The sequence below is a fragment of the Euprymna scolopes genome, chromosome 12, assembly GCF_053919585.1.
Source record: "Euprymna scolopes isolate OS-2025 chromosome 12, ASM5391958v1, whole genome shotgun sequence".
NCBI lineage: Eukaryota > Metazoa > Mollusca > Cephalopoda > Sepiida > Sepiolidae > Euprymna > Euprymna scolopes.
Window position 1 is genome coordinate 69,669,992 of NC_136493.1, and position 25,955 is coordinate 69,695,946.

The following is a 25,955-nucleotide window of genomic DNA, read 5'->3' on the forward strand; positions in this document are numbered from 1 at the left end:
TTAATAGGGGAAAATAATTTGCAAAATGCTTTCAAATAAAAGCAGAAATTTTCCAAACTACTTTTACATAAAGGGGAGAAATTTGCAAAATGTTGGAATTTTATCTTGCTTCCAGATAAATTTGACGCTAAAGTAACTCACCTGAAAAAAATGACAACATGAAATAAAAGAGGGGGGGTAAAGAATAAAATATAAAGGTCTTGCTTTGAAACGAAGAAGAGATTTTATTCACAATAAAATTAGTTGCAAATTTTTCCCTTTGCGGGCATTAAATTTAAAAAACGCCAAGGTAACATATAATGAAAAAACTAACACTGGTTCTTATAATGAAGATATCGTATCCATGAACGAATACAATAATAAGATGCAAAATAGTATCTTCCAATCACACTCTCATATGAAATAAATTTTAGGAGCGTACTCACAAATTGAAAGCCAGTCAGGCACGTGCCTTTTTCTTTTTTTTTTTCGTTTAAAGTCCTTTTAGAATTTTCTCTCCTCCATTTGCGTGCAAACCGTAGACACGCAGATGGATTTCAGAAGTATGGCCGCGTCGCATATCCAGGGTATTCTTGCCGGGTTTTCTTCTTTGTAGGAGGTTCCAAAATTCCTAGCCACGTAAAATAAGGTATTTTCTTAAAATAATTACACTCCTTCAAATTACGTGCAAAACCATAGCCACATAGATAGTTTTCAGAAGTATGCCTCGTCGCATACCCTGTGTATTCTTGCCGGGTTTTCTTCTTTGAAGGAGGCTCGTCAAAATTCCATTTTCAGCGCCGGGCAATGAAACAAACGTCCAATCTCCACGTCGACGGAATTTCAAAAGAGGGCGAATCTTGCGCTGGGCTCGTGACGTCATCACGGAGCTAGCATTTCCCTTTTCTCCAAATTAAAGGGAGTTTCGTACAAACCCAAAATATATGAAACTAAGAATCAAAAAAGATACGAATACAAAAAATCGAATACAAGAACCAGATAAAAAATAATAAATGTAAACGGGGGGAATGCACCATTATTGATGCAAAAAAAATTCCAATACTAAAAATTTACCAAAAGTTTTAAATGCTAATCGGTAAAAACCAAGTTATGTCTGTGCTTTGGCTTTGTCGGTGTTGTTTCAAAGTTTTTAGTTTTGCAAATGTTTTTATGGTGCTAATGCACTTACTGATCCGCGCTATTTTTTAAATCTTATTTCCAAGTTTAATTAAAGTTTTATTATATGTTTTTTTATTCAATTGTAAGGTTCAAGTACAGAATAGGTACAAAACACCCTGTCCCTCCTCTCTCCATGTTAAGAATGACTTTTAACGTTATTATTTCAGCACGCCTCAATAAGTGCATAAGTACCGTTTTTATAGAATCGTTTATGCCCTTTCGTTCAAACAAAATGAAATCACAATCTTCATTGTTTGTTCGATATGACGGGAAAATTATATCTAAAAGATATTTAATAATCTCGTCAAAATACGAACTGATATATAAAAAAAAAAATGGCAAGACTTTCTTTTTTTTTTTTTTCCCCGGTTTTATGTCAGGTTGGGTCGACTATCATCATACTAAAAAATTAGACAAGATTCGAGCATGGGAAAGTTTCAAATTTCGAAGTTGAATATTTTCGACTTATGAGTCATTTTAAATCTTTAACTCTGTCAGTTTTCATGATAAATCAATAAATCTTGCATTTTTACCCATGTTTTCAGGGTCAACTTTTCACGTTAAATTGTTGCTAATGATGTTGAATCTCCTCCTTATACAATATCTGTTACTCCTACTCCTCCCCGATTCATATAAGTCATAATGTTTCTTCAAAGTTGTTCACACTACTTCCTCCTCATCTTCATAATGTATGACTGGAGCACTAGGTGTATCAGAATTTTTGACACCCCTAACACAAAACTGCGAATAAAATATAAAAAACCCGTAATTTCTCTTTTTAAAATGGGTTGTTTATTTTCTTTATGGAATATACTTCCAAGATTAAAGTTGTTTAAAAAATAATAGAAATATTATTTTTTATTTAAAAAGAAACAGTGTTTACAAAGTGTCGGCGCGCTTTCATGCAGCCATTTTTTTACGTAATGAAATCAATTGAATTTTACGAGTTAAATATTTTTCAATTTTTAAACTTCAAAAATCTATCAAAATTTTTCTATTAGTTCAATTTTTACGATATTTTCAGGGTCAATGTGAAATTTTATGCTCTTTCCAATAAACCAAATATAATATTTTAGACAAACGTTTTTTTTAATTCAACCCCTATTTTGAAATGTCTATTAAAATTTAAATAATTAATTTACTCACCAAAGTTTTATATATCACAAATTGAAGATAAAAGATTAATAAATAAAATGTTCTAGTTTAAAACAAAAAAAGAATAGTTTTTTGGAAATTTACTTGTAAAGTCCAAAGTGTAAAACTTTTTTTAAAAACCACGTTGATTTTTTTTTTTTTTTTTAAGTGGAAGCTTATGTTATGCTTAGAGCGTCAAGTAAATATTGGATGCTGACGTAATTTTTTCTATTTCATTCAATCCTTTCTTTTTTTTTAGATATTTAAAAAAAATTCACTCGATAAAGAATTAAACTATGTTAAATAAAAAATTCATGTATTTCTTTGAGAAAAGAAAAAAATATTCCTCGACTGTTTTTTTTTTTTTTTTAAAAGGCAAACACTTATAAGTAAAATGTGATTATTTTTCATCTATGGTGACAGATATTTCTTCATGCACAAGGCTAGATGGCTGACGCGAATGTGTGGTTTTTACCTCCTTCTGTCCATCTGTAGTTCAAAGCAAGAATAAACACCGTTTTGGCGTTTCGTTAACACCGTAAAGATGCTTACATAATGGCGGCCTTTTCAAATACTTGTTTAAAAAAATTCTTTTATTTAAAAATACATGGAATTTAAATTATAAATATGGATAAATTCTTAACAATGAAGAATGGAAGTACCCATTAAATAGTATTTATTATAGGTAAGTGATTTTTGAAATTTATATATACATATATTTTATCGAAGCAAGTTAAAATTTGTTGATTTTCTTTAAATCTTTAAAAAAAAAAGATTTAAAAAAACAAATATTGCATAATTTGCTATTAAACATATCATTTTGTTAAAATTTGGTCTTTGCTCCTTTAATTGAAAAAAAATTAGGGTTTAAATTACATTTGTCAAGTAGTTATAAGTTTGGAAAGATAGGAGGTTGAATTATTCAATTTTTTATTACGCATTTTAAATGTCGGTTTCTGACACTGCTACTGGAGCACTTTTCACATTCTCACAAAGAATGAAATAAGACTTGTCGGTCTGAAAGCAGATATACTTTACAATCGCAACATCAGCATCATGATTTTTCAGTCTCAACATCAACATCTCCTTCTGCTTCATTCATTCCATGATCATCTGGATCAGTGCCTGCTTGTGCGCCTCTTTCGACAAGAATTCATCCTTTTTCCCTGAAAATATTTTCACTTCAGTAATGTTCACCTTCTTTACATTCAACTTTCAACTTTGCCTCTGATGCGCACAGTTCTTTATACTTGGTCCAACATCATAACCATTCAGCATCACAGTCGCTCTTTCATAGTTTTCGACAGTGAATGAATCATAATCATTTGCTCCCCTCCTTCCATTTCAGATGGTGAAGAAGAGATCCTCCATCCATAGTACATTGTGTTTTGTGACTGGAACAGTTTGCTGCACATCACTGTCTGGTTTTGTTTTGACAGTTTCTGATTGTTTCAGCAAGTTGTGGTTTGTCCGCCTGATGCAAGAGGTTTTTTTCCTCCAACAAAAACATTGGGTATAGACGCAGTTCATAGGACATGACCTCATCTAGCTGAAGATTTCCCGTCTGAGAGACAATGAGAAACCTCTGAAACAGGAGTGCTGGGTCAATGCGATAATTTGCAAACACTTTCACCTTGCTGGACGCTAGAGCTTTTGCATTTAAACTCCGTTTGTGAAAGTAGGAAACACTGATTGTCCGTCCATTTTTTGTACAATGTCTTTTCTGATTTCAAAGAGGTCCTTCACATTGATGTCTTCTTTGGTATTAATTCCTACGATCATGTTGCATAACGATTCATCAGCTGAAAATGATGTAACACTGTTTAGTTTTTCTGCAACTTTTCCAAGATCTATCTCATCTCTTTTTTACTGAGAGACAGACAACTTCTCAGGTTTACTACTTGTGACATAACTTGTTTCGGTAAGATCATGCATGACAAGGTTGTAAAAAGATGGCATAGTGGATGACATGGCCCAAATTGTTCTTAAGTGCTCGGACATTCCACTCCTTTGCATCAACCCGTCTTGACTTTTGAGTAATCACATTAGTATCTGCTTGATCACAAGCTCAAAGCCAAGACCAACTCAGTATTGGCTGCTGCGTCAGATTATGTAAAACCCAGAGTTGTACTTGAGGATTGTCGTCTTTTAAGGCATACATTTTTTGGGAGATACAGACGAGCCAACTTCAGATAATTCAGATGGTCTGTGAACGAGAATATTGGCAGGTAAGCTGAGACAGCACTGAGATGCATCTCCCAAGACCCCATTTAATCAGCTGAAACAAGTGCCCTAGCTATACATAGCAGATGCTAATAATTTATCTATAGTTTTGTGGTCTTGGAGGTCCTTACCAGCTCATCCTTTTTCTCAGTTAAAGTGTTGTGAACTTTGTCTATGCAATCTGATTCCATTATTGAATCTAAATCACACTTACCAGTCTTCATCAAAATGTACAATCGCTCAAGTTCCTCCACTTGGTCCTAAAAACCAGGTTCACCCCCCCTCCCCATTATCTTGGCAACAATTTAACACGTGAGACACTGATCTACTAGCAGGTAGTCACAAAATGCTTGTTGCACTGCCTTTCCGCTCGTCATGTTTACGACAGCATTTTCACCATATACTGTCTCCATGATATCCTTGAGTCCAGTGCCATCCATCAAAATCCCGATGGCACCCAACACATTCATGAAGGTATGGAAGTTGCAAAGCAACAATATCACATCCTTAATTGAACTATCATCTGTAACAGCATTCACGATTTACACGCCTTCCAAAATAGCAGTTGATCAAAAATTATAATAGTCGGCATGTTGTTTTATCTCCTGGGTTCATGTCTATCATTGGAAGGAACTGTACCAAAGATTTGCCCGGATATTTGCAGTCCTTTCTATGCAACGATTGACATGCTTTGAAAAGCAACAATCTTTAGTATCGATCTTTGTCATTGCAACATAAGTCGGACGTTTTTTTGTCGTGGTATACCATGACTACCTTGCTTCCTTGGTGTGACAGCTGCGACACTAAGCTGTAGAGGCATGATTACAGTTCTTGACCGACTGCTTGTCTGATGCCAGTAACTTTTCTGGACATGTCCTTCCCAACAAATGGATGTAACAAAAACCGCAAACTAGCTGGAATAAAATCTAATGCCGCTGCTAGTTTCAGTTCTGTAGTTGTTGGATACATATCCTCCATTGACTCAAATGTTATCTTGATATCAGTTTTGATGAGTTTTGCTGCGGGTTGGAGAATTGCTCATTTCTGTGCTTCTTCATCATCCTCCCGAAGTGACTTGTAGTATTCACAAAGAATGTCAGAGGTTTTTTCCCTAAATGTCACAATATTTTTGATGCCACTTCGGCCGTCAGTCACGAATATAGAATTCCTATATCGACTTAGCAACTTTTTTCTGAGATATTGATTTCCGTACACCATGGATTTATTATCATGTAAGTAATCTTTTATTTCAGTGATAAGGTTCGATATTGTTAGCTGTTCTTTATTGTTTTTTTCTAGGAACTCACAAACATGTTTGAAACCATCTTCCTGATCGCTGTCCTTTTATTTTCCACTTTTTTATCGTTTGGTGGATTCAACTAACATGAATTGTCTTGGAATATTGTACATTGTACAGAAGTTGATAGTTGATGCTACATGATTTGAGATAAACACAATCTGCTGCATTAAGATCACTATGAAAATATTTGATCCAGCTTTGAACAACAGTGACCCACTCATCCCCTCTGGTTTTGCAATGGACCGATACAGTTTGAACAAATACATCTGTATTCACATGGATAATCCTTCCATCACTTTTTCATTTTGGGTCCTTTTCCCTAGTAACAGTTCCACAGAATAAGCAATGTATTCTACTGTCATATGGCCCCAAAGAAAGACGAGTGCTCGTTTTCAATGGTCGAACAGAATCTCCCTTGCTGTAGGCAATAGCAATGTCCTTTTTGTTGATATAGTTTACTCAACATGTTTTGTGAACATGAGTTCCTGCTTCAACCCAGACTTTCACACCTCTTTCAATACTTTCACGGTTAATGCCTTCGGCTCCTTTTACTCAAACCACCACCATTAAAATCTTGTTCGCATAAAGGCTGAATTCATATTTCATTCTGAAAATATATGTAATCAGTTTATTACTATATGCCTGTATGTGAGCCGGGTTGAGTGCAACAATATGGGGAGCAGAAAAAAAGCAGAACATCCTCCTCTTATTTCCAAGTGGGCTAGGTTTTAATAGCAAAATCACATCATATAACCTGGGATTCATTTTGCACTTTTTTGGTCCACTCTGTAGAAGTGGCTGAGGGAAGAGGTAGGGGCAGCCATAAATATAGTATAAGGGGGGATTCAATATCATTTCATGTCAAAAGTTGACCCTAAAAACATGGGTAAAAATGCAAGATTTTTGGTTTATCATGAAAACTGACAGAGATTTAAAACATATTGGAAAATGACTCATAAGTCGAAAATATTCAATTTCGAAATTTGAAACTTTCCCATGCTCGAATCTTGTCTAATTTTTTAGTATGATGTATAGTCGACCCAACCTGACATAAAACTGAAAAAAAAGTCTTGGAATTTTTTGTGGTTAGGGTTAAGGTTAGGGTATAATTACTTGACTATAGCGAAAATGCAGTTACGTTTCATGTCTGTATGACGGAAAAAGATGCACAATGTCTAAGACATGTTAAAAGGTAACGTATGTGTATATATATATATTTCCCTTGAAACCTCTGGCCTTGATGGAGAGGAGACTAAAACTTGCTAATATGATTTCAAATGATCTGAAATAACAGCAAGGGCAGACTGGATTCCAAACTTCCATTTTATTATTTAAAAATTGTTTAATATTTTTTTATATTCATATCAGATACATATCAATGGTAAATATTTCTCATATGTTATATCTCCTCTCTTTGGTTTTCATACATATCGTAAATTTCACAGTGTATAAGGCTTATTTGATACTGGAGATATTCATAATCGAATTTTATTTCCAAAGAGGGGAGATATACCATATGAGAAATATTTATCATTGATATGTATTTGATATAAATATAAAAAAGGATAATATAAAAAAAATTTAAATAATAAAATGGAAGTTTGAAATCAAGTCTCTCCGTGCTGTTATTTCAGATCATTTGAAATCATATTAGCAAATTTTAGTTTCTCCTCCATCAAATCCAGAAGGGGAAATATAAGATATTTTGTAATTCATATGCAAAACTAGGAAAACAAATGACTATGATTGAAACATTTTATGACTGTGAAATGCGATATATAAATTTTACAAAAAATTGACAAAAATTAGGAAAAGTGAATGTTCCACTTAATATGCAACATAAAGGGCAAAGTTTACATGTACTATTGCATAAATTAAGGTAATAGCTGTTCAAAAAACCTTAGTTTGTAAAAATCTACCGATTAGTTGCTTATTTCTAATGATTGAAACATTTTATGGCTGTAAAAAGTGCCAAAAATATGATCGCTTTAATGTGCAACCTTAAGGGCAAAGGCCATATAGTCAACTACATAATTCAACCTTAAGGGCAAAGGCCATAATTAGCCAACTACATAATTCAGGTCATTACCTTTCCAATGAGCCGTCATTTTTTAAATTTTGACCAGTCGCTGAGATTTGGAACTTATAAAATTGCCAAAAAGGTGGTATATCTATATATTAGTGGCTTGGCAAGGCCACAGGGGAGACAATCAAGCAAAAAAAAAAACTTAAGCAAAATTCATCCCAAAGCAACAAAACTAAAGCTGGCTTGTCACGACACTATATATACAAATGTAGACAAATTTGGGCATATTTTAAAATATAGGTTCTTTTTTACCATACAATTTTAACCATAGATTAATATTATAATTTTCAAAAAGCCTACAAATTTTCATTTAGTTTGGTCCTATTGAACCAAAGATATGAGCATTTCAATATTCAATTTGACTACGAGTATATGTGTGTGTGTGTGTGTGTGTGTGTGTGTGTGTGTGTGTGTGTGGATAGATAGATAGATAGATAGATATATCACCTTTTTGGCAATTTTATAAGTTCAAAATCTATGCGATTATTGATCAGAATTTAACAAATGAAGGTTCGTTGGAAAGGTAATGATCTGACTTGTGGAGTGGGCTATTTGACATTTGCCCGTAAGGTCGCACATTAAGAGGATCATCCATCAGCCAAAAAATGTTTCAATCATAGTCATTTATTTTCCTAGTTTTGCATATGAATTACAAAATATCTGATATTTCCTCAACACATCTGGCCTAGATGGAGGGGAAATTAAAACTTGCTGCTATGGCTTCAAATGATCTGAAATAACAGCAAGGGGAGACTTGATTCCAAATATTTCTCATATGTTATATCTCCCCTCTTTAGTTTTCAGACAGAAAGTAAATTTGAGACTGGAGATATTCATAATCATATTCCATTTTCAAGAGAGGGAAGATATAACATATGAGAAATATTTGGAATCATGTTTCCCCTTCCTCTTTTCAGATTATTTGAAATCATAGCAGCAAGTTTAAGTCTCCCCACCATCAATGCCAGAGGTTTTAGGGAAATATGTATATATCTATACTCGTAGCCAAATTGAATATTGAAATGCTTATATCTTTTGTCCTATGTGACAAAACTACATGAAAATCTGCAGGCTTTTTGAAAATTATAATACTATTCTATGGTTCAAATTTTATGATAATTGGTTAAAAAGAACCTATATTTTGAAACCAATAAAATATGCCAAAATTTGCCTACATTTGTGTATATGTATATATATATATATATATATGTATATATATATATATATATGTATATATATATATATATATATATATATATACATATATATATATATATATATACTTGTTTATTGTTATATAAACATGCTCACATCCCGCTGCTACAAATAGCCACTTGTTTCAATCAAACAACAGATATCATCAGGCAGCGACTTGACTATTCAAAAGTTCAATGAATAATGGATTTTTATTTTAGGTAGGAACTCTTTAAAAGTTGGAGTTAAAAAACTTAAAACACAGAACTTTAATTAAAAAATGTAAAAAGGGAGGGGCAATTTAAATAAAGTTAAAAGATTACAATGGGGAGAGAGTGATTGAGAAGAGAAAAAAAGGAATAGAGAAAGAAATAGAGAAAGAAAATAGAGAGAAAAAAATAGAGAGAAAAAGAAGAGAGAAAAAAAAAAAAAAATATATATATATATATATATATATATATATATACATATACATACATATATATGATATGGAGAAGAAAAGAAAAAAGATATAAATTGTTATTATAAAGAGAATAAGAACTAGAAGGAAAAGGAAAGAATAATGAGATCTAGTTAAATAGAGAAAGAGAGAAAGTAAGAATTTGACAGTATATAGAAAAAGAAAAAGAAAAAGATCTGCGTGTCAACCAATTTATGAACAATTATACAATTCAGTAATGAAACATATTATTACAAATACAGACAGAAGATACAATCCAAGCGTCAGAAATGAACATGTCAAAAAAGGCAGTGAATGTATCCAGCCAGCATATTTATCCTCTCACATACGTCCACGAGTAATATCAACGCAATTCAAACATACGTCTACAATTAATTAGGCCCTTTATGCTAAATGATATAAGTTTAAAGTTTTCGCGTTTTTATTAGATAAATATATAAATAAAAGAAAAAAATAATGATAAAACAATATTAAAATTATTATTAATAATAATAAACATAATAGTAATGATAATAATAATAATAATAATAATAATAATAATAATAATAATAATAAAAACAGAATAAAATTAATATTTATTATCTTTTTAATATAACATATTTAGCCATAAGAGGGGATTAAATAAATTAAATAGGTCCAATAATTATAAATAAAAAACTACTAATATTTATGTATATAAAAAGAATACAATACATATATGTATATATACACACATACACACATATATATATCCATATATACACACACATACACACACACATACATATATATATATATATATATATATATATATACATATACATGCACATAAGTAAAGGTGTAACTATACTATTAAGTTGAAAGTTTAAGCTATTTAAGTATAGATATAAAGTCATATTAAATCACAAATTAATACATTCAAGACCAGATTACTAATAACACAGATACAAGTACACTTACCTATAAATATATAAATATATTCAGGCAAAAGAAGTAATTAAATACAACGAAATACTCAAAAGTAGCGACGCACAGGTAGATAGTACCCAAAATAAAAATAATAAAATACATATGTACATACCCACAGAGAACCAACCGACATACAAATAAGCATATATATATATATATATATATATATATATATATATATATATATATATATATATATGTATATATATATATATATATATATATATAGATATATATATAATCTTATGTATACACATAATACAAAAAATACACAAATATATGCACACAATCATATACTAATATACAACAACGCACACACACATATATATACGCACACATAAATATGCATAATTTACATAAACTATATATATAGAAATACATAAGAATACAAATAATTTGGCAAGAGTACAGATAGATGCATACACACATAGAAACATACAAATGGATTGAATAAACATGGGAGGGTATACCAAATAATATATAAATCTAAGTACACACGGTCATAAAATAAATACATAGACACATACATATACACATAGACACACAGGTATATAAGATAGGGGAAGTAAAGAATGAAATCAGGAGAGGAGAAAGTATATTGATAGTATTTTAATAAATTATAGAAATCAGTGACAATTTTAAATTTATTTAAATTTTATATCTAAACTAAATTACTTAAAAGATGGTTTTTATAATGTTTGCAATTAATTGAATTTTCGTGCTTCTTATTTAATAATTTATCTCTTTCTCTAAAAGTAAGTATAAATAATTTCTCATAAAGACATAGGTAGCATTTAATTTGATAAGTTGTAACTGTAGAATTAAATCAAAATGCCCTCTTAAAGGAAATTGTAAAATTACTTTTGTAGTGTACCAAGCAACTATTTCTACTAAGGAAAATCCGAATGAAAAAAAATATTACATAGGAATGACAAATAACAATTTTAAAGAAAGATTTACCGGTCACAAGTGCTCTTTTGAAAATAATGAATACAAAAATAGAACTTCCTTGTCTAAATATTACAAGTCTATTAATAGTATTTTAAGCAAGGTTACTCCCCAATAGTAAATTGGAAAATTTTAAAGAAAGCGAAAACCTGTTCATCTTTAAACTCGCCTTGCTACCTAACCTAGATCTATATGCCAATTTATTTGTATTTTTGCTAATATGTTAATATATTTTTAGAACAAGTTTTGCTGACAGAGTAATATATTTTGGGAACAAGTTCCCAAATCAGATTAAGGACAACAATTTTAAGATGGTATTTGACGAATTCTCAAATAATGATAAAAAGAATTAAGACGGCATTTTTGGAAACTATCAGACGAAATATTTAGCAGTATAATATTGTATATGTTCTGCTTGATGATTAAAAATATTTTTTTTTAAATTTAAATAATACTTATTTTTTGTTAATTTTTTTTTTTTTTTTTTTTAACTTTTTCATTCAGGTTCTCGTGGTTATGTTCCTGAGAAAAATCAGATTGATGAGGATGACGACTCAAAAGTGGCCACTGCTGTTCAGCCAGAACACATGGCAACATATTTTGAAGAGAAAATACCGATACCAGAGTCAGAGAATGTAAGTAAAGTCTTCTTTTCTCTTTTCGTTTATAGAAAGTAAATCTAAATTAACTAAGCATTCGATCAGCTTTTAACTGACTTAAATTTTGGTGGATGAATAAACAATGTTCGATGAACATTGTTTATCACCACAGGATGTGACTTTACAATGGAAAATGAACTGAGTGGCAGTGCCAAGTAACTGCTTGCGAATACAAAACTATATTGAGCCACAAAATGTCAGTGATTGGCAAAACAAATTATTTTATGGCATATCAGAAATGTATCTGTGCAAATTATTCTCACATTAGAATCATTTGGACATCTCCTGCATTTGTTGATTGTTCACACTTTTTTTGAATTGATTAATCTAACACCAAAACCTTGTTCATTTCTAGCATTACCATTAAAAATAACTTTCAAGATATACTTAGCATTAGAAATAGTTTACAAGTAAATCATGTTCAAACACTAGTTTTTGTTGAATCAGTACAATTAAGCAAGCATTTGCACCTGCTTTCTTACTTATAACTAGTAGCATGGAAACTAGTATCCCATCCATCAGACAGGCCTAGGCTTTTCTGTGAAAGTGGCTTTGTGGAAACTCGGCAGCACTAAAATCAAGCGCTGTCAAAGAGTGGATGAGCTCTGTGGGAGCCAAGTATCATCTATACTGATGGAGAGTAAAAAATGGAATTTCAATTTATTTTTTGGCAGTTCCATAACTTTACCTTGCCTTCTATTTTGTTCTTTAGTCTTCACATTCTATGGGCGATATTTCTGAGAAAAAGGAGAAAGAATTGCTGTTTTCTGTTGTTTTAATTGGTTGGTGTGTGTTTATCATAGTTTAATTATCAATCTATCCATTTAATTAATCTTTATTTTCAAATGATCCTTTGCCTTGATAAGTAATGATTCATGTATAAAAAAAAATGTTGATACTAGTCAGTTCTTATGAATGACCATTTAGCAATAAAATGTGCTATACATTTGCAAACTTAGTTTCTTGGGAAATGTGTGAATCAGTTGTGTCTTTCCTTTCCACAGCTATTGAAGAAAAATAAAACAGAATTTTTCTTGGCTTATTGCAGCATTGTTTCTGATTGATTTGGATTTCTACTTGACCCGGACAATGCCACTTATAGAGAAGTGTGATTTGACAGTTGTGCAACCCTTACTTTACTATAATCTTTTCATTACACAGTCACCATTTCAATGGGTATTCATTCTCTCTCATGACAACAATTATCGGCAATCAACAATTCCCTCACTGTCAAATCAGCATAAACTTACTTCCATCGTAATAGACAAAGTGAAATTGCTTTCCTCTAAACTCAACCTTATTATTATTATTATTATTATTCACTCACTAGTTTTCACACTGGTCATTATCAAAGATTTCTCTTTGAGAACAACCTTGAGTCTGAGTGACAAGTCTCCCCAAATCTCCATCTCTTTCGATAATCTTTACAGATGAATTTGCATTATTGCAACAGCCGTTTACCATTGATTTCTCATTGACAGCAACCATTAGTCTTCACTAGGATTTGAGTGGCAATAAGCCTCCCCAAGTTCCTAGTCCTTTTTGCATTCATCCAGTGGATTCCTGATTAATACATTCTCTCCTCAATATTTCCATCCTCCATAATTCTCCATGACTATTCGGTGTAGTGCCAGTTCATGTCGACACTTTCATTTTTTTTTTTTGACAGTTGGGAACTATCAGTTTTCTTGATTCCATGTGGTGTTTCCTTGCGTTTCACTTCTGTAACAGTTTCTAAGTATCTATTTGTCAGGCTAGCATTTGTAGCTCATGTGTATTAGTTTCTACATTTGTCTTTAATATTTCTGTCGTTTTTATTATTATTATCCATTATATTTTCTCAGCCATCCCTCTGATTCCAATCTCTCTCATTCTTTTTTTTAAAGTTTTTTGGGATTGTTCCTAGTGCTCCCACTATTATTGGTGTTATTCTTGATTCATCAATTGTCATGACTTATCATAAACTGTTCATAGGTTTCAGATGTAAATCCATTCTTTTTTTAATCCTTCTTGTTCATCTGATGGTAAAATGGAATAAGGTGCTCTATTCTCTCCACCCTATTTGAGAAATTAGTCGCATCTCCTTGGCCCAGGCAATGACTGGGGTAGAGCCATCAGATTGTAAAATGAGCTTCAAATCAAAGCCGAAATAGTTTAAATGTGGTTGGTAACAATAAATGGCAACACAATTGCAACTAACTCCAAGATTTTAGTTTTCATAATTTTCAGTCATAAATGTCTCAAAACCCATTCTGAGCAAGAAAAATTCACCTGTAGCTTCTCTATTATTGAAACACTGCTCTTTATGATGCTAGATACATTATGTTTTTTATCTGTCCATGCACATCAGAGTTCATACAATTTTTTTGTATAATATTGAAGTCAAAATTTTTAATTCAATTAGCTTAAATAACTGACATTGATGTTAATATTAATATGAATGAGTATTTAATTTTACGAGTATAATTTTATTATTTCTTATTTCAGTATAATTTCAGCTTTCGCAAATTATGGGCATTTACAGGTCCAGGTTTCTTGATGAGTATTGCTTATTTAGATCCTGGTAATATTGAATCTGACTTACAGACCGGTGCCAAAGCAAATTTTAAGGTAAGGAACTAGAAGATTTCTACAAATATCTTTTACATACGCAAGCAAAATAGATGTGACCCCCTAAGCAAAATAGATGTGACCCCCTAAGCAAAATAGATGTGACCCCCTAAGCAAAATATGTAATGTATTCCTGTTCTTTTTTCTTCACCTTTCCCTACTTTTTCCCTCCCCCATTTATCTTAACTTTAAAACAAATCTCAAGTTGATTATTATTATTCTTGCAGCGGCACTACTAAAAATAATGGCACACTTTTTTCATTGCTTCCAAAGGTACAACTTTTCTAATTAAATCACTTGGACATTTGTCATCTTGTTTAGAAAAAATATTAATGCTTGAAGTTAACTGCTGCTGATGTATTATGTTGCCTCAGATAGCAACATAAACTGCTGCTGATGTATTATGTTGCCTCAGATAGCAACATAAACTGCTGCTGATGTATTATGTTGCCTCAGATAGCAACATAAACACATATATTATCCAACATAAATCATACATATTTACATGTTCTCTGCTAATGCAAACATATTTCTTTTTATTCATATTCACCTCAGATATGTCACTGAGATATAGCAGGCTACTGTGAATTAGGAACCAGCATGTTTAGCAGCAAGATGTTTGTTTACATTACATTTAAATTTCTACATGTTTGTATAGTCAGGGAAGTCAGGGACCAGAGAGGAAATTCTAAAGTCTATCAGTTTGAGGGAACAAAACTTTATTAGGAAATTTCTATGGTGAAGGGATTTTGCTGCTTGTCAGGTTAGTCAACATTCAAGGGTGCCAGTACTATGAGCAGATTTCACTAAAGTACTTGTAAAACAAGCACAGAAAGCAAGATTGTGTCATTAGGTCAGAGGTCAGAGCTTGTTCAACAGTGTGAGACTTATTAGGTCAGAGATGCTTTTTTCGATCCTGTCTAATAAAGAGAGAATAGTGATTGATACATCATTCAACACATGGTCGACTGGCGGTTTTGTATAGAAATAGGATACTGTTAGGTGTGAGTATTTTCCTAACATTGGAGAGGGAGCCTACCTGTTTTGCAGTTGTATTTGTTCCCATTCATATTACCCGTGAATGGCCAAAAAGTTTAAATGATGACCTCTCTGCTAGAGTATCCATGGCAATTGGTGGCTAGAAAGGGTTTTTGTGATTGTTGAGGAAAACAAGCTTTGTCTTTGTAGCATTAAATGTTACTATTGTAGCAGAAACAAATAAAACTTTTTTCTTGTGCGTCAGTGCCTCCCCTGACTGTGTGATATGGCACATACTGACCAATCAGAGGCATAGCACAGGAACCTTCCTTACCCCCCTCAGGATTCTAACTGCTTCTGTTCCGGATGAGAAAAACTCCTTCCTTTCCAGCCAGACGCCAAAGAGAGTGGACCTGTTTCCTCACTCTCCCTCTCTGTCTACACCAGTATCAACGATTCCCATTTGGAAATAACTACCAGGCAAAGGCAGAAGTTTTATCCGAGTTATATCTTTTTGGCATCTTAGCCTGACTCGCTTCAATAAACCTTTTCCTTGTTAAGTTTTATGAAGTTGTTTGTTCGTTTATTCAGTAACTTGTGTTGAAATAATTATTTTATTAGGGAGTGCCCGAAAAGCACTAACTCAACTCCCTAAACTATCCATTATGTCCACTACAAACTAGAGGTCATTATCTAAAGTTACAGACATTGTTTTAGATATGTGTACATTCGTTTTTCCCACATGTCTGGTATAGAGTGTGATGTCAGCAAATATTTTTATCTCAATTTCATCAGGAAAGTCATGTATGAATTTCAGGAACAATAAAAGTCCAGGGGTCGACCTCTGGAGCACACCCACATTAATGCCATGTTGTTTTGATGTACAGCCCTCGAGGACAACCTAGAATTTTCTGTTAAGAATCTGATTATATTAAGTATTATTGTATGATTTGATTTTCATAAAAAACACCTTCATGCTTTAGATCAGGGTTTACCACACTAGCTTCTGCCACCTTGTCAAGTGTGTGGTATATGCATTGAGAGATGGTTGTTAAAATATCCACAGTAAAACATGCTTATCTAAATCCATATTGTTGCAAAAGAAGTTCAACGTTTACAAGGTGGTGATCTAAGTCTTGGTTGATTAACAAATGAAAGACTTTAGCAAAGACAGGGAGTATACTTATTTGAGCAATTAAGTTCTTTCACCTCAATTTTAGAATACTTGTACTTCAAAGGCAATTTTCCAGCTATCAGGGAAACAAGATTTAGCAAAGCATGTGTTGTAGTGTATGGAGAAAACAGGGGAAAACTCACCAGAGCATTTTTTTTTTTATAATTATGGCCCATGCACCTTGGAAGTATCTAGGTTTTTTATATCACAGACATGGGAAATGGTGATTATCAGATGAGGGTGGTTTCTGTCCATAAAGGAAAATTTGGGAAAGAGTGGCGTCTAAGATGGGGTTAGAGGTGCCTCACTAGGTAAGCAGTTCAGTGTTCTACATTGGCCTACGTATCTTTTGAAACAAAACAAATAAGCTACACATTTTGGTTTACAGCTTATTTACAACTTTTATAATTAAATTCAGTTTTTGTTTCAATACAAACAATATTTCTGTCAGCTGCTGCAGATGGTTGTTCTTAATTGAACATGTATTGAATTACCTCCCATAGTTTTACATACAAAAGAACAACTATGTTAAGCATTCCCTTTTCTGAGGCATATGTTCAAATCCTGTATGAGTCTCATTTTTCACTTTGTGATATTCTTTGTTTATATCCATCCTGATATACTAAATAATCGCTTGTTTAACAGCATTATCTGTGCAAAATCGGCTGAAAATATAACATTGCATGTATTTAGCCAGTATTTTTTTAGTTTACACAAATATTGTTAAAAATTACAAAATTTCTTGGCTTAATTTTACAATTTATCAACTTTTCTAATGATCTTTGTATATTAAAATTTAAAAAATTAGTAAATGTTCTTTAATGTATCACGGATGTTTTCGATTCGTTGTTGGATCATATTCAGAGGATAAAAGCAAATCAACAAAAAAGCTGGGGTAAAAAAGGAAATTTCAAAAGATAATCAAGAAATGCGAACATGAATAATTAAAAATGCTGTTACTGGTTTCATACGTATACATTTTATTTATAAGTTTAAATGCCCTTTGAGAGAATATAACTCTCATGATAATAATAATAGTAATAATAATAATAATAATAATAATAATAATAGTTACATTGGTTTAACAACCACTATCCTATCTTGTCATCTCACTAGGCATCATGTAAATTCTAGCTCAATTTACCAACATTTATAAAAACATAACTGCCCTCCCTTTGACTTAAGACAAAACTAATACATTTCGAAACAAATAAAAAAATTAACAGTACTCAAATCTATCTTCATTCAAACCCAACAACCTACAGTTAATAATATCATCTATGAAATCAGTAAGAACATTTTAAAATGTTTAATGTAATACAATTTTAATTTTTTAATCTTGGTTTTACGGAATTTAAATTGTTAACATCTTTTTTTGAAACACTGAGAGATCGTTCTTCACATGCATATTTTTTCAACCATCTTTTGAAATTTTTTTCAGCTGTGTCACCTAAAGATTATTTGATAAAGAATTAAAACGTTCATGATACATATGGAACTGACATTAATTTTGTTTTAATTTTAACACAAAAAAGATGATTAGAAAAATTGGAAAAAATGTGATTTCTACACTGATTCATATTGGTTTTGTATTACTGTCCCACCTTTCACTTCAGTGGTTAATCCAATGCCTTTCTGTTTGTCAATGAAATTGTGAAAGATGTTGAAAAATTCGTCTTTTGTATAGTGTAAAAGAATCGCTTTTCTTTTCTTTTTCTCAGTATTGATGTCTTAGGCAATAAACAAATTGTCTATCCACTTTTGCCAGTGATTGTCAATTGTATTTTGGTTGGAGTGAATACTGAAATTGAAGAAAAATGAGGAAATTACAATTAGCCTTAATTCTTTTTTTGGGCTAAATAAAATTTCTCATACTGATTTTCCTTTTCTTCTATTTTATGTGATGGAGAATCTGAATTAGTCGTTTAAATTCTTATCACCAGATTTAATGCCATACACTCTGCTTGTAAGACGAATAAAAAGTAAAAAAAAATTAAGATGAAGCGAAATATTTGTGATTTTTTTTCTGGTATCTCTCAAGTTTTCATAATTTCTGTAACTAAAGAGAAATATTCTGAAGATTATAAAATAACTAAATTATAAAGAAAAATAAAGAAAAAACTAATTTAGTTATTGTCTTGGCAGAACATCACATTCCACTCAAACAAGAACAAACGATGTCAGCAGAAACAGTCACGTTGCAGACACATCATGAGCATGCGTGATGATGACTTTTTTCTGTCTTAACCACAAACGAGAGGAAACAAAACATAAAACTTGACTTTTCCCAAATAAACAATAACAGCAGATTTCAAGCCGAACTTAACCTGAACATAATCTATATATCTATAAAAGTGAAATTGTCTATCTGTGTGTGTGTCTGTGAGTGTACATTTCCCTATCAAACTACTCTGTCAATTTTCAGTCTACAGACTCGAGATTTGACATAAGGGGTATTGATACTTGGGAAAATCTTTTTAATTGGTTTTCAGCTAGAAAACTCTACCAAACTCCTCTGACAATTTTGGGTCTAAACTACTTCAGAATTTACATCTCATAGCAATATTTCTTGTTTAAAGTAAATAAAAATAAATAAATTATATAAAAAAAAATGTCAAAACTCAAAAGCCACTATTCACTAACAATAACTTGAGTTAAAGGGTGCCAGTATGAAATGCTTCAAGATAAACGGAATATGCGTTGTAAGGTGTACATTGACATAATAAACAGATGTTGTTCAGGAGTATATTTCTTTCAACAGTCATGGGAGCTGTGGAACTTCCATGGTTAATCAAAGAAAATAGGTTTTAAATCTGTTATTATTATGTATATACTAATTAGCTTGATTTAATTAATAATAATAATAATAATAATAATAATAATAATAATAATAATAATAATTTTCTTTCATTTACCATGAAACTTCAATAGCTTCCATTATTTTGAAGTAAAGTGTACAAAAAGTTCACCAAGTCCACCTGTTTATTTCAGAAATATGCTTAGTACCAAAAAATGTGATTTGGTCACTATTGGTACAGCTTCCATAACCTACGTTTTATACCCAATAATGTAAATATTTTATATATTTTTTATATTCTAGTTATTATGGGTGTTATTGTTAACCACATTTCTTGGTCTTCTTATGCAACGATTGGCAGCAAGACTTGGAGTTGTTACAGGAATGCATCTAGCCGAAGTATGCAATTCTTTTTACCATAAAGTCCCAAGACTCATCCTTTGGGTAATGGTGGAGATAGCTATTATAGGTAAGTGGAAAAAATAACATTTTAAAAAATTAAATATTTTAAAAATGTATTTATTTATTTATCAACAGAAAAATATTGAATAGGAACCTGACAATTATTATCACTCTGGAGTAATGGTCGTTAAATGGTGATTACTCAAGTGTAGTTTACTGTCATTATGATTATATATATCTCCATCTCCATCTATAATATTTTGATTTCAGAAATTCCCTTCTGGACCAAAGTACCGTAGGTTTGCAACAACAGATGCCATATACAAATTTATATGTCTGGACGATTAGCCACTATTTTATATAACTTTTGAATGACATTATAGACACATTTATTCGCTATAATAAAGTCCTACATTTCATCCTAGGAGCAACATCATCACAATTGCACTATCTTTAGACAAAATAGTTCCTATTTTTCCCATTAAATCTAAAGTCCTTCTACCGCCTCCAGTCATCACCAGGAAGAACACATTATACCTATATTATCCTGGTACCCATCATAACTGGATCATAAGCATAGACATACCATTATCGTTCCATTTCCCGATTCAAAAATAATAATTTCTCCCTTCTAAAATTTCGACTTTTTTCATTGGCTGAGAGCTGACAAAGCGATTATTCCAGAATACACACCTTATTACAAAAACGAGCGTGCCAGACCTTTTCAAACATGGCCACTCTCTCTACATGAAGCAATCATGAAAAAACAATTCAATCAAATACAACCATAATAACTGCTCATAATTAGAAATTAAAGTATTGATACACTTACAGTTACCTATACACACATTTATACCACGCAACTACCTCCCCCACAAAAATAACAAAACCTGAAACGAAAATGTAACATTTACAGATACCAGTGTTTATTTTTCGTTTTTCTAGAGGCTTATCAAACCAAACATGCATCGTGTTTGGCCGCTCGGAAAATGAAAAAGTAAAAATATTTTTTTTGTTTTCTTTTACTTTGCTTTATAACAAGACGTTTCTTTTTTAAAACTTTTTTCCTATATTTTACTATTATATTATACTTAGGCACACATTTACACTGCGCAGTTACCCCCCCCCTTCTGCATAAAAACAAACCTTCAACCCAGTATTTTATGCAGGTAGGTTAAAAACGTAATTATTTTGCTTATAAGACGACTTCTTTGTTATATGTTTGCTTTCACACCAGTTAACGGGGCGTTTCCTTTTTTCTTTTTATCTATACCTATGCACACATTTACCCGCCTCCCCCCCCAAAAAAAAACCCTGAACCCAATATTTTATGCAGGTAGGTTAAAAACGTAATTACTTTGCCTATAAGACGACTTCTTTGTTATATGTTTACTTCCAGACCAGTTGTTCTTTTTTTTTTTAAATATAAATTTTTACCTTTTTCAACTTTTCTTTAAAATGACTTTTACATGTTTTCCACTATGCTGATTAAGAATAATATTTGGTGGATACAAGTAGTTTTCGAAATATAAAGCCCTATATTGTGCACTTTATATCACTGGTCGCCAAATTTGTATGCACGGGCGAAGAACAAATCTAATTCTATCTGACTGACACTGCTACTCCCCCCACCCTAATTTGGGTGTGGGGATCCTGACAGCGATTATCAAGGTTAAATTTGGGGCAAGTATTTTGACAACCAACCACCCCAGGTTAGGGGTTGGGCAACAACAACAACAAGAGCCATACTTACATTTTTTATGAGGTGGGGGGGCCATGCTTTCACCGGGCAACGCCGGTTAACTGCTAGTATATATATAGTCATTCGCATACAGTACTGTTTCATTATATGACGACTTATCAGTGCAGCTAGGCTAGCACCTTTCCCCAGCTGTGGATTGAACCTACAACCATCGCATTGACAGTCTAACTATTGGACTAAGATTTGGTACTCATAAATGATTCATTAAATGTCTATTAGCTAAACATCTGCCCAATGCTTAACAGTGCTCTAGCTGATAGTTTGTTTGTAAACAAACAGACAGTGGGCTTCACTTAATCGCTAAACTAAGCAGTGGGTGAAATACATTTATGACAGTGCTCAACCTAAAGGGGAGGGCTATATATATTGACACACCAGTTCTCACCAGATCACAGAAGTTAAGCAACGTTCAGTACCAGATGGGTGACCATTTGGGAAGTTTAGGCGCTGTATGTACCACGCCAAATCGTAGAAATTTCCAGGTTGGTATCTGGAGGCATATTAATTCACTGGGAGAGATGCATCCCCAGTCTTCGTTAAGACATGCATCTAGGAGAAAGTAACTCTGATGTAAAAACCTGTGGTCTACTGTATACTCTGTCCTGTGAAAGTTATCTACACTGACAGAGGTTAGCAGCATAGATAGTTCCTCATAAAGCTTTTACCACTATAAACAAATCATTTCTGAGATGCTTAGTTGTTGTGGTGGAACCTCATATGTCAAATCGACAGAGAGAGTCCATGATATATATATATATATACATATATATATATATATATATTTTTATTTTTTTTATTTTTTTATTACATTTTCACCCCAAACAAGGCAAATTGCCACTTTGGTGTAGGGGGCTACTATCAGGGGCAACAACTACTGGGGTACTATGTAGGGATTTGGGCAGCAAGGTGTCGGTTCACGTTACACTTGAACTTCTGCACGTCAGTACTGTTGGGGAAGCAGGGACCTGGAATGGAATTCCAGAGTCTAGCGGTCCTGGGGAAGAAACTTTTGGAGTAAAAAGATCTTTTACATCTAGGGATCTCTACAGTGTGGGGGTGGGATTTAGCAGCCTGTCGGGTTTGTCGAGGGTGCACACGTCGTGGGGGCACAAGTGATTGCAGTTCGTCAGAGCATTCACCACTAAAATACTTGTAGAAAAGGCAGAGGGATGCAACATTTCGTCGATGGGACAGAGGCTGAAGCTTAGATGCCAGTTCAGGGCCTATCAGGTTTGCGACTCTCTTTTGAACCTTGTCAAGGAGCGAGAGACTAGTAGCAGATGCACCAGCCCAGATGTGGCAGCAATACTCCATACATGGGCGAATGGTGGCCTTATAGAGGTACAGGATACTTTCGGGTGTTAGTAGTTTTCTAGCACGGTAGAGAGAGCCCACCTTTCTTGCAGTGGCCCTGGCAATGCCTTCAATGTAATTGTTCCAACTCATGTTTCCTGTGAACGTTAGGACAAGGAGTTTGAAAGATGGACTCTCAGATAAATATATATATATATATATGCGGAATAGAGAGAAATTGGTTTTATTCAGTTCATAATACATTTGGGTAGACTTTATCAGATATATAAAAGCCAATAGAAGACATTGGAGATAACATTACAAAATGAATAGGAAGAAAAGAAAAAATTGCTGTGAAAGAGAACAAAGATCTATTTTACACATTTTTTTAATTCCCAGCATTTTCTTTTTCATTTATTAAATGTTCTCTCTGCTTAATTAAAAAGAGATCAACTTGTAATATTGATTGACTCATATTTTTAATGAGTTTTTAATTTCTACTGTAAGGTTCAGCAAGTATCATAAAATGATATACAAACAATTGTTATGCTTATGGGAATGGCGTTTATGTCATGAGTAGAAAACACGGTAAACTGTATGCAATGAGGTTTGGTTATAATGGCTGGTAATGACAAATGGACAACTTTTCTTTTTTTTTTTTTCTTGACAAACTTTTCTTTTGGGAACTTTACATCCACACCTGCCAATTGAAAACTAGCTGTTGCCATCATTGAAGTTTGTTATACATACAGGAATGGCGTTTGTATAATGAGATATGGTTTCATGCCTATTTATTATAGCCATATATAATATAATTCTTCTTAAAACTAGAAATTATGTTTAGATCTTGTGTGATGTGAAAGTAACACCTGGTGAAGAAATTGTGATATAGCAGTTATTTGTGACTTTAAGTCACAAATTATAATAAATATATATAAGTTATAAGCTGTCTATAGAAAGCTTATAATATAAAGAGAAAGTTTAAGAAATGCGAATGAAAAATATGTGAAACACAAATTTAGAAATCAAGCATTCGATTTGCAGATTCATTTTAGGAAATGCAGAATAAATGAAACACGAAGAATGATTGGAAATGCTATTATTGAATATATTATGTTATTCTGAATACTGAGGAAAATCCCAGTTGCAGGAGTTTCTGGTTCAGCTATAAGAATTAAAAGAAATAGTGAGAAAGGTAAAGAAGAATATGGCTACAGGATTCTCAGGTGTTGAAGGCTTTGGATGAAAATAAACATTGAGATGATCACAGACTTGACAAATCAGATCAGAAAAGGAGGTTATTTTTTAATTTTTTTTTTACAGGTGAGTCACCATTTATCAATGCCAGAAGGGGGTATTAGAGTTAATGATTGTTTGATGATCACTAGGACAACAGTAGTAAACTTTAATGGTGGAAATTAGATATACTTGGATTATTTTAGGGGATAGCTCAACAAGAACTTGTTTACATTGGATTTGAAGACGATCATATTGTAGTCAGCTGGAAAGCGGGCCAGCAGAATAGAGTTCCACAAACGGGCAGTCCTGGCAAGAAAGTTTTATTCATGGAATTAGCATTTAGATTTCAGCACAGATAGAGATTGGAGGAAATTGTTAGTAGTGGTTGTAGCTAGACAATATTTTGTGAAGGTTTGGCAAAGAGGGTATCATAGATTGGAGCTCAGACGAGCACTTTTCATGAAAATAACGATAGAGCAGAGACAGGCTCATAATGTCTCTTCTGTGGGAAAGAGGTTGCAGAGAAGAGAAAAGGGCATCATCTACTAGGTTTCAAAGCCGGTTTTGAACTCTGTCAAGGCAAGATAGGATGTTCCGAGCATCTCCTGTCCACAATGAAGCTGGCTCTTATACATATAGAAGATTGCATCAGGAGAAAGATACCTTCTGGAGTGATGGAATGATGCAATCGTTTTACCAGTAATCATGGCAACGGATTTGATATAGGTCTTTCTATTTCAGATCAGGAGTGAAGATCAGACCCAAAAGCTTGTCAAAGCAGGGAGCTTCTATGAGACGAGAGCCATTCATATCAATTGGGGCTAAGTGGGAATCAGAGGGTTTATGGTAAAAAGATAGAAGCTTGGTTTTGGATGCATTAAAATTAACCAACCACCTTTGCACCACATGCTCAAGGTAGGAGAAGATATTCAGAGAAATCTTGGTCGTTGTTGGCCTTTGAAGTGTTGCCATAGATGGTAGTGTCGTCTGTATCTATGTTGACAGATGAACTTACAATGTGATTTGGGTGATCATTGATGAAGATAAGGAAGAGGGTTGGATTTTTTTTTTTTTTTACATGGGGGTCACCATTTATCAAGGCCCGAAGGCCACTCAGGGATAAGGGTTATTGCGTGTACAGTAATCAATGAGACAGTATTGTAGTAATCATTAGTATTGGGGGTTTCGATAGAGTGTCTTACTTAAGGGGGCGGTTTGTCAGGAGTTTGTTTATGTTGGACTTGAAGACGTCCAAGTTGTAGCCAGGTGGGAAACAGGCAAGCGGCAGAGAGTTCTACTGGTGTGCAGTTCTAAGAAAGAAGCTGTGCTCATGGAATCTACGTTTGGATTTAGGCACAGATAAAGAGTGGAGAAAATTATTGACAGTAGTTTCAGCCAGACAGGTGTTTTTTGTGAAAGATTGGCGAGGGGGGACGAGGGATTGGAGCTCAGACGAGCACTTGCCATGGAAAAATCGATAAAACAAAGATAGGCTTGCAACGTCTCTTTTGTGGGAAAGAGGTTGCAGAGAAGAGAAAAGGGCATCCCCCACTAAACCACAAAGTCTATTTTGTACTCTGTCAAGGCAGG

At 33.0% G+C, this 25,955-nt stretch overlaps 1 protein-coding gene across 2 annotated transcripts in view; it reads left to right on the plus strand.

The window, feature by feature from the left end:
- The window catches only part of LOC145291322 (natural resistance-associated macrophage protein 2-like), a 346,900-nt gene that overhangs the window by 128,500 nt on the left and 192,445 nt on the right, over window positions 1-25,955 (plus strand). For both annotated transcript variants that reach the window (XM_080137065.1, XM_080137066.1), the window contains exons 2-4: window positions 11,956-12,086; window positions 14,598-14,720; window positions 19,973-20,138. In XM_080137065.1, the coding sequence (XP_079993191.1) occupies window positions 11,956-12,086; window positions 14,598-14,720; window positions 19,973-20,138 (420 nt within the window). The remainder of the gene's footprint in view (window positions 1-11,955; window positions 12,087-14,597; window positions 14,721-19,972; window positions 20,139-25,955) is intronic.